The sequence below is a fragment of the Oncorhynchus tshawytscha genome, linkage group LG20 (genome assembly GCF_018296145.1).
Source record: "Oncorhynchus tshawytscha isolate Ot180627B linkage group LG20, Otsh_v2.0, whole genome shotgun sequence".
In the NCBI taxonomy this organism is placed as follows: domain Eukaryota; kingdom Metazoa; phylum Chordata; class Actinopteri; order Salmoniformes; family Salmonidae; genus Oncorhynchus; species Oncorhynchus tshawytscha.
In genome coordinates, this window is record NC_056448.1 from 14953318 (window position 1) to 14963045 (window position 9728).

A 9728-nucleotide genomic window follows, 5' to 3' on the forward strand; every position below is an offset into this window, starting at 1 on the left:
GCATCAGCAATAACTGTCTTAATTCATCTCGAATAACAGTATGATTTATAATAATGTTTTCTAATCCCAAATATACAGGTCAGTAGTCTTGTGAGCCAATAAAGCACCTTTTCCCTTGGACAGGATGGCTTTAATGAATGCCTTGTGTGATGTGACTTGTTGGATGAGAAAAAAAAGAGAAAAAAAGTAGAAATTGAGGACATAAGCATTGACTGTTTTTATTTATTTCTCTGTGGTAGGTACAGTGTTCTGTAGGTCACTGGACAAGGACATGTTACATTTCTCAGCTCTAGTCTACAATGCATGAAACTGAAGGGATGTAATTTGAGCTCAGGTTGAATTTGCCCCAATGCAATAGAGCTCCCTTGCTCAAGCTGTCTAAGTGAATGATTGATGTCTACTTCTCTTGGCGGAAGGTAGTGGGTACTATATTTATGCCAATCTGAGTCATGCCTTGTTATAAGTGTTGGTGAGTTGATAGGTTCAGTTGCCATAGATTCTTTTCGTTACAAATACTTTTGTTTAATATAACCAATGAACTAAATTGATCTTATTGTGAAACTCAAATTAAATAGTTTGTACATTTATGAAAGTGTTTGTCCCGCTTTAAATTGTTTAGCTTATACTGTGTTCATAAATCCTTCATAAGCACTATATGTGTTACAAAGCATCCATAACCGTATGTCATGCTTTATAAAGGGTTCACAAATGTGACATGTTTTGATGAAGGATTGCATACACTCTAAAGTAAGGTCACATTACACCTAATCTCATTCCCAGACACTATCGGCCAAATGTGTGGAAGGTCTGGTGTACCAATGCATTACACTTGGCCTTCATTAGTTAGGTTTCAAATCAAATAAATAGTGGAAATGGCCAGGGTTTAGACATCATTTTGATGACTTACTTTACTCTGTAAGGCCACTCCTGTAGAATTCTCTGGTCACTCCCACTAAGGCCAACTCTGAATGATTGATATCCCAGGCTTATACAGTGGGGCAAAAAAGTATTTAGTCAGCCACCAATTGTGCAAGTTCTCCCACTTAAAAAGATGAGAGAGGCCTGTAATTTTCATCATAGGTACACTTCAACTATGACAAAATTAGAAAAAAAATCCAGAAAATCACATTGTAGGATTTTTAATGAATTGATTTGCAAATGATGGTGGAAAATAAGTATTTGGTCAATAACAAAAGTTTATCTCAATACTTTGTTATATACCCTTTGTTGGCAATGACAGAGGTCCAACGTTTTCTGTAAGTCTTCACAAGGTTTTCACACACTGTTGCTGGTATTTTGGCCCATTCCTCCATGCAGATCTCCTCTAGAGCAGTGATGTTTTGGGGCTGTTGCTGGGCAACACGGACAAACTCCCTCCAAAGATTTTCTATGGGGTTGAGATCTGGAGACTGGCTAGGCCACTCCAGGACCTTGAAATAGTTCTTACGAAGCCAGTCCTTCGTTGCCCGGGCGGTGTGTTTGGGATCATTGTCATGCTGAAAGACCCAGCCACGTTTCATCTTCAATCCCCTTGCTGATGGTAGGCTTTGTTACTTTGGTCCCAGCTCTCTGCAGGTCATTCACTAGGTCCCCCTGTGTGGTTCTGTGATTTTTGCTCACCATTATTGTGATCATTTTGACCCCACGGGGTGAGATCTTGCGTGGAGCCCCAGATCGAGGGAGATTATCAGTGGTCTTGTATGTCTTCCATTTCCTAATAATTGCTCCCACAGTTGATTTCTTCAAACCAAGCTGCTTACCTATTGCAGATTCAGTCTTCCCAGCCTGGTGCAGGTCTACAATTTTGTTTCTGGTGTCCTTTGACAGCTCTTTGGTCTTGGCCATAGTGGAGTTTGGACTGTGACTGAGGTTGTGGACAGGTGTCTTTTATGCTGATAACAAGTTCAAACAGGTGCCATTAATACAGGTAATACAGGTGGAGGACAGAGGAGCCTCTTAAAGAAGTTGTTACAGGTCTGTGAGAGACAGAAATCTTGCTTGTTTGTAGGTGACCAAATTCTTATTTTCCACCATAATTTGCAAATAAATTCATTAAAAATCCTACAATGTGATTTTCTGTATTTTCTTTTCTCATTTTGTCTGTCATAGTTGAAGTGTACCTATGATGAAAATTACAGGCCTCTCTCATCTTTTTAAGTGGGAGAACTTGCACAATTGGTGGCTAACTAAATACTTTTTTGCCCGACTGTATTTCTTGTGCAATAACCTGAGGATGACATTACACCAAGAAACACCTACCTTGATGAAAGCCCCCAACCTAAATAAATAGAAAATGTCTTTCTTCTGGAACCAAGTTACATGTTCCACAGTTCACAACACACACACAAAAACTAGCCCTATCGTGGGGTGCTGTGCCCAATCAGGTCTTTGACACATTCATCCACTTCCCCACTGAAAGATCACCTACAGAATGTTGTCACCATTGTAACAGGCTGTAATCAAGCCCTGGTCTCAAGCATGGGAACAGAAGAGGAATACCTGGTGCAGTCATCTCAGGTTGTACACCAAGTCATCTTGGTTCTGACACACACACACACACAAATGCATTTAAATACCTCTCACACCCTACAGTAACCTGTGGATCACGAGAGAACCTTCATAAATCAGCAGAACGTTAATAACCTATTTATTGACTGTGTAGTGTCCTGTACTACTTAGTTTGAATTGAGAGACCTTCGGTCATTCACGTCACAGTACTTAATTTAAAGATATACCCCTATGGCCATTTATAACACATACATTAATGCCTTGTATCTTATGATGCTGTTCTGACTATAAAGTCAGACACCTTTGGTCATAACACATACAAAAAGGTTTAATGATGTACACACATGTATTTACACAAATCATAGATAAAAGCTAAAACACATAAACAAAGACATGTTTAAACCATACATTTCCTTTAATTTGTATTTTTTCTTAAACAATACAAATAAATACATTAAGTTTCAAAAAGTCCAGCAATGAGCTGTGAATAGAGTAGCTTTACCCTGAGCTGACGGACAAATGGTTATTGGTCTCTGCCTGCTGGAGGTACTGCATGTTGGTTCCAACCTTAAAAGTAACAACAAAGAAAGCTAGCAGGTCTGTTAGGAAATGCCTTTTGTCACACCATCTGGATAAGGGCATTTCTGTGGTGTGCCAGAAACTCTAAATGGGGAGATGAGAAACTCCATTAGATTCATATTATTATATTCCTCTTTCCTTTACAAATTTCATGACGTGACTATGAGACGTAGCCTTTTCTAAGGGGAATTTTATTTAGCTGAGCCTGCTAGCTAGCTTAATTTTGGCTAGCTAGCAATTGCTCTGAAGTCACCGAAATGATTAGAAATAACGATTGAGGTAAGTACAGTATGTAATCTAACTCAAACGAATTTAAATTACAATAAATAAAGGTTAAGTTACTTGTTTTTCGCTGTCCTGTGGCACCACAAGTGGGCATTTAATTTTTGAACTCAGCAACACTAAAAAAAGTACTTCTGAGTCACAGAATTTCAGAAATGTTCTAAATAAAAGTCCTAAACAAATAGTAGAAAACTGTCAATAACCTGTATTCATGATATATGAAAATAATTGTCTAAACATGAACAATAATTCATGTGTTCATATTTAAGGGACATTTGCATTGAATGTGGGTTTAAAAAACATTTTCCAAGATCACATTAATGCCCCCAATTCAAATCACTGTGTATGGAATACATATTGGCTTATAGCCGGTAGCTGTGCATGGGTAAAATCACTGTGTATCAAATACATATTGGCTTATAGCTGGTAGCTGTACATGGGTAAAATCACTGGAGAAGCCAAGCCAGTTAAAAAACCATGTAACAACCTATGTTGTGATATTTGCGTTGTTTGCTCAAAAACCCATTCGTTCATACGCCACGTGATATACAATAAGGCCGTGACAGCATAAAGACAACCGTCACACTGTGGCGGAACATATTAAACTACATCACAAAACCAGAGAGAAGCATCTGTCCGGGAATATTGTAGGGAATACTCAGTCAGGTGTGTAGAATGTATATATGGTGTAATGTCATGGGGCTCTGAATAATACGGAATGTTGCTGGCCTTTTACTCCACCCATTCCATTGGCCACAAAGCAAATCACTGAATATGGAATACATAACCATCACGTGACTTACTGAGCTACAGAAAAGCACTAACCAAACAACAGTACAGCGCATGTTCACTGAATTCAAGGGATAGTACCCTCAAATGTAAGTTTCCTTAGATTTTTCCCAGACTTCAGAAGTCATCCAATTATGCGGTCTAGGCATTGTTAGCAAGCAGCATACCACCCTGCATCCCACTGCTAGCTTGCCTCCCAATCTGGCTGTACCATCACGGCCATCTAATCATCCCCGGCTTCCAATTGGCTCATTCCTCTCCCCTGTAACTATTCTCCAGGTCATTGCTGTAAATGAGAATGTGTTCTCAGTCAACTTACTTGGCAAAATAAGGGTTAAAATCCAATGTTTTTCTACTAAAAAAGTCTGAAAAAAGGTGAAAAATAGAAACAGATTTTACAAGGCCTTACCAATGTTTTTTGCTGTGCATGACTGCACTTTAGAGTGTGCATTTTTGGAGTGGTTGAGGTCAGGTCCAACATTGTCTGTGCACCCAAAAGGGAAAGAGGTTGGGCCATCCTAGAAATGTTTGAGTAATATGATATAATATATACAATTTAGAAGCTTTAATCAAAAGGGACTTACAGTCATGCATCAATATATTTTTAAGTATGGGTGGTCCTGGGACTCAAACCCACTATCCTAGCGTTGCAATGTTCTACCAAGATGCATGACAGGGTAATAAATGCTTTTTGAAGCCTCAATTTAATATGATTTATAAGGCCTTTAAAGCACAGGTTTATGTCACATTTGACATGGGTGGTTATGTCACATTTATGAACCCTTTACAAAGCATGACATATGGTTAAAGATGATTTGTAACACGTTTATGTAGTGTTTATGAAGGCTTTATGAAGCCTTTATGAGCTGCACTTCATTTAAAGCAGGACCGAAGTTGGTCTGTCAGTCACACTAGTCATTGCTAGTCGCAAACTGGTAAGTCACAGTCATGACAACAGAACAGCTCTGCTCAAGGAAGTTAGGCTTGAAATGTGTTGCTAATTGAGATATGAAACAATGTCCAATTTTTAAAAAAACAGAACAAAGGGAAGCTGAAAAATGTTTTTTCCACATTTTTGGCACTCCCACCTGAAGAGAGGAGTCCATGTACAGCCCATTTCCATAGCTTGGTTCAGGCTGTGAGGTAGGAGTTGATACATTCTGTCGATTCAAGGTTACATCAGCAGTTTCCATGGCTCTGTGAGAGGGTGGGAATCCCCTGCTGACTGCCTGACGAATTTCTGGGAATTGTAGCCATTGACCCCTAGTCAGGGTGACACTTGCCATAGGGTCAAGCAGCCTTATCTCTGATTTTTGCAGAGTGAACTTGGGGCTTTCCACAACTCCCTGGCTCTCCTTTACCACCCAGTAGAAGATTAACATTATAATCATGTACAAATATGCAGTGCCACTACCACAGCCTTTCCTTGAACTGGTTCATTTCTAAAGATTACATAACTAACACTGTCAGAGTATAAAGGAATAGCTGTGTGAAATAAGTGTGCAATATACATTGTTAAACAGTCTCGTACTGCTTATTTTAGAAGCTAGGATTGTTTTCATACGACATTGCTTTCTTGTGAAAAGAGGTGTACATAGCGGGTCATTATTGGTCTTATGTTATCTGTCAGGGATCCCTGTGGAATGACTTCCCAAAAACCAAGTATTCTTGGAACTGTTACAATGAATTTCTGCTTGGCTTCTGGCCAAAAACAAGACATACCATTTACACATACAACCCTCTTAGTACTGGCTAATTGTTTGTTGACTGAACAACTACATAACTCTGTAGTGACAGTGGCATCGGCAGGCCAGCTCCAACTTTACGGTTGACATGAGGCGAGCATGGGGCAAATTACTCACCTACGGATGACCACCCCAGTCTATTAGGATTTAACTGCTGCGAGGGATTGTTAAGGTACTAAACATTCATGGCCTATGAAACATGAGAACAGTCATTGGCAACTTCATCCTCCATTTGGCATCATCATCAGGTCTCTGTAGCTCCAGCCGTTGGTAATTACATGTCTCTGTCACAGCAGAACAAAACACTGACTGACATTCCCCTTGCTGGCACTGGAGGACTGCCATCTATTGTGCCATGCCTTACTTACCTGCATATCCTGTATCTTTCATGCCAGTACATTATCAAGGGCTCTCTTTCCCGGAATAGACTTACCCAACAAAGATCCCAGCATAGATCTGGCAGGCGTTGAATAGAGTTATGTGAAACTGGTAAGAATTGACACAATGTGGTGTTTATGTGACATGACACTTTGAAGAGACTTCACAGTGTTTAGATAATCATTCCTAATAACCGATCTGGAATTTTTTTACGAGATACAAGTTTGAACGAGTAAGTTTATTAGGACTCTGATGGGTTTAGTTATGTGTCAGATAACAAAATGGGAAAACTGCAGTGCCAGTCCTATGTTCTGCAGCTTATTTTGTTACGAGCTACTGGCCCATTGTGTGCAGAGATATTCTAAACAACGTAAGAGATTTAACGATAAGTACTTAGTATTGAGAAGCCATATTGTGTACCCTTTTGATAAAACACAGTGTAAAAAGAGTTGATCTAATCGCTGGGTTTTGAAGGAGAAGGCTGCCTCTCTCTGGCTTGATTCATCGTAGAGACTGGGTGGCATATAATAGCAAAACGAGCTGGAAGGGATACACATTTAGCTCAACGCAGGATCAAAGTAAACACTAAGCCTCTGTCTCTTTTCATGCCTCACTAGTCTTCATAAGCGTTTCAGCCTAGACCTGACACAGGGTTAGTAAGACAACCGCTGGAATGTACATTTAATGCTACGGTGCATTTGAGAAGGTTCCACACAATTCATATCTGGGAGACAGACAGGTAAGGGCAGACGGACACATCATAGATGTAGCCTGCCTCAGACGTGTGTGTCCCCTCTGTCACACAGTAAAACACAAACATAAAAGAAAGAGTACTGACTTACAGTAACAGCCCCCCTCTTACATACACACAAACAACCACAAACCAATACACGTTGACACAAGCCACACACATTGACACACACCCACACACAGGATTGTGGCCATCCTCTATTATCAGTTCTCATAGGTTACTTATCTCCCCATCAACGGTGAAAATGATTTACAGACATTACTGCCTGGAGGCGTAACTGCAATGAAAGTATTCTTAATCTCAGAAGAAAGCACTGGCAGAGCCTCTATTTAGTTTTCTTTAAAAAGGTGAGAGGTCAAGGGGCGTACTGAGCTGAAGCATGGTTTACGGGAAATGGGTGCGTGACTTGAGGACAGTGAAAGTGAAAGGAGTTCTACGGTGAGGATATATATATAAAGCTGTGCCTGAACCACAGTAGTCCATTGATCTGCAGATCCTTGTCTAACGCATTAAGACAGAGCACAACTGAGACAGGATGTCATTACGGGTGGCTGCACTTCTTCTGTTGGCATCTGTCCTCTGGAGCCATGTAGCAGGTGAGATCCTCTTATTTTCTACTGCAGAGTTGCTGTTATTACTACTTTTGCTGCAAGTTGCCGTCATAGTAACTACGCTAACAACGTCTTAGTAACATGATGCTGTGCCTTGATCACTAGTTGTTATCATCATCTGTGGAACTGTAAACACGCTCTTCATTTAATTTGAGTAGAACGGTATACGCACGCAGAAGGGATACACAGAGGGTATAATCTAACCTGCTGTGTGTTTGTGTGTGTGTCCCTTCAGCAAGCACAGATCAGGCTTTGGACTGCTGCTTGACAACGACCGATACCAAGCTTCCCCACAGAGTGGTGAAGTCATACAGTATCCAGACAGTCAGTGGAGGATGTCGGATAGCTGCCACTGTGTAAGCAAACTTATACCTTCTACAGACTGAATTGAACCCATTCACCCTAACCACAAGTGAATGTTTTCTGCCTGTGTGTGACTGCATTGATGCAATGTGTCTGATCTGCCATTTACTTCTGACAACAGGTTTGTCACGAAGAAGAACCTTAGACTGTGTGCTCCTCCTGCCACCAAGAAGAACTGGGTGGCCAAACTCATCAAGCAACTGAAGAGGAAATCGCATAAGGGAAAGGACAGAAAAGGGAAGAATGGTGAGCTTATATGTAAAACTATGATGCAATTGAATAAACAATTCTATTAAGGGTACAAATAGTCAGTCATGGGGCTCATCTATATTCTTCCTTTAAGAGTGAGGTTTCCCAACCGGCCTCTGTATTGACCTGTTGATTTCCCATCAGGCAAGAGAAGACACTGAAAGGCTGTGGGTGATCCTTAAACCTCGGAGCTCCAGTATACGTCCTTTGAGAAGAGTCAACATTTCAAATATTTTGTGAATGGGACTGAGAGTTAGTTCTCATTTTAAGGTGGACGCCACTGTGATACCGTTGAATTATTTTTGACCAACCCTCTTGTCACTTGTTGTGTATTGCAGAACGTCATTGTCAAAATGTTACTCACAGTTACTATAAGCTTGATTTTATATTGTATAACTCATTTAATGTAAATAAATAAGTGTTTATTTTTAATAGAAACATTGCATTTTTCATCTTGGTATCAGTGATTTCATAATTTCATTCAGTCAAATCCTTGGTCTTATATTATTGGGAATAGGTTAAATTTCCAAGTTATCAAATCAAATCAAATGTTATTTGTCACATACACATGGTTAGCAGATGTTATTGCGAGTGTAGAGAAATGCTTGTTCTTCCAGTTCTGACAGTGCAGCAATATATAACATGTACTCTAACAATTCCACAACACACAAAAGTTAAGGAATGGAATAAGTAATATATACATGTAAATATATGGATGAGCAATGACAGAGTGGCATAGGCAAGATGCAATAGATGGTATAAAATACAGTATGTACATATGAGATGAGTAATGCAGATATGTAAACATTATTGAAGTGGCATTATGAAAGTGACTAGAGATACATTTATTAAAATGGCCAATGATTTCAAGTCTGCAGCAGCCTCTCTGTGTTTGTGATGGCTGTATAAGTCTGATGGCCTTGAGATAGAAGCTGTTTTTCAGTCTCTCGGTCCCAGCTTTGACGCGCCTGTACTGACCTCGCCTTCTGGATGATAGCGGCGTGAACAGGCAGTGGTTGTTGTCCTTGATTATACAGGACACCTACAGCAACCAATGTCACAGGAAGCTGTGACATTGGTTGCTGTAGGTGTCCTGGAGGGCAGGTAGTTTTCCCCCGGTGATGAGTTGTGCAGACTGCACCACCCTCTGGAAAGCCTTGCGGTTGTGGGCGGTGCAGTTGCCATACCAGGCGGTGATGCAGCCCGACAGGATGCTCTCAATTGTGCATCTGTAAAAGTTTGTGAGTGTTTTAGGTGACAAAACAAGTTTCTTCAGCCTCCTGAGGTTGAAGAGGCGCTGTTGCGCCTTCTTCACCACACTGTCTGTGTGGACCATTTCAGTTTGTCCGTGATGTGTACGCCGAGGAACTTAAAACTTTACACCTTCTCCACTGTTGTCCCGTCAATGTGGATAGAGAGGGGTGCTCCCTCTGTTTTTTCCTGAAGTCCATGATCATTTCCTTTGTTTTGTTG

At 40.5% G+C, this 9728-nt stretch overlaps 1 protein-coding gene across 1 annotated transcript; it reads left to right on the forward strand.

Annotated features, from left to right (window-relative positions):
• Positions 1-7470: 7470 nt before the first annotated feature.
• LOC112219844 (C-C motif chemokine 19) lies at positions 7471-8705 on the forward strand. The gene is made up of 4 exons (XM_024381345.2): positions 7471-7628; positions 7879-7999; positions 8128-8252; positions 8400-8705. Exons 1-4 carry the CDS (start codon positions 7568-7570, stop codon positions 8414-8416), a joined length of 324 nt encoding a protein of 107 aa, XP_024237113.1. The 5' UTR covers positions 7471-7567; the 3' UTR covers positions 8417-8705.
• Positions 8706-9728: the final 1023 nt, after the last annotated feature.

Excerpts from the sequence above, each read along its gene's own strand:
- LOC112219844 (XM_024381345.2), top strand. The coding sequence starts at position 7,568 with ATGTCATTACGGGTGGCTGCACTTCTTCTGTTGGCATCTGTCCTCTGG. Across the intron at positions 7,629-7,878 it reads CCTCTGGAGCCATGTAGCAG|CAAGCACAGATCAGGCTTTG; the intron begins GTGAGATCCTCT and ends GTGTCCCTTCAG. Across the intron at positions 8,000-8,127 it reads TGTCGGATAGCTGCCACTGT|GTTTGTCACGAAGAAGAACC; the intron begins GTAAGCAAACTT and ends TTCTGACAACAG.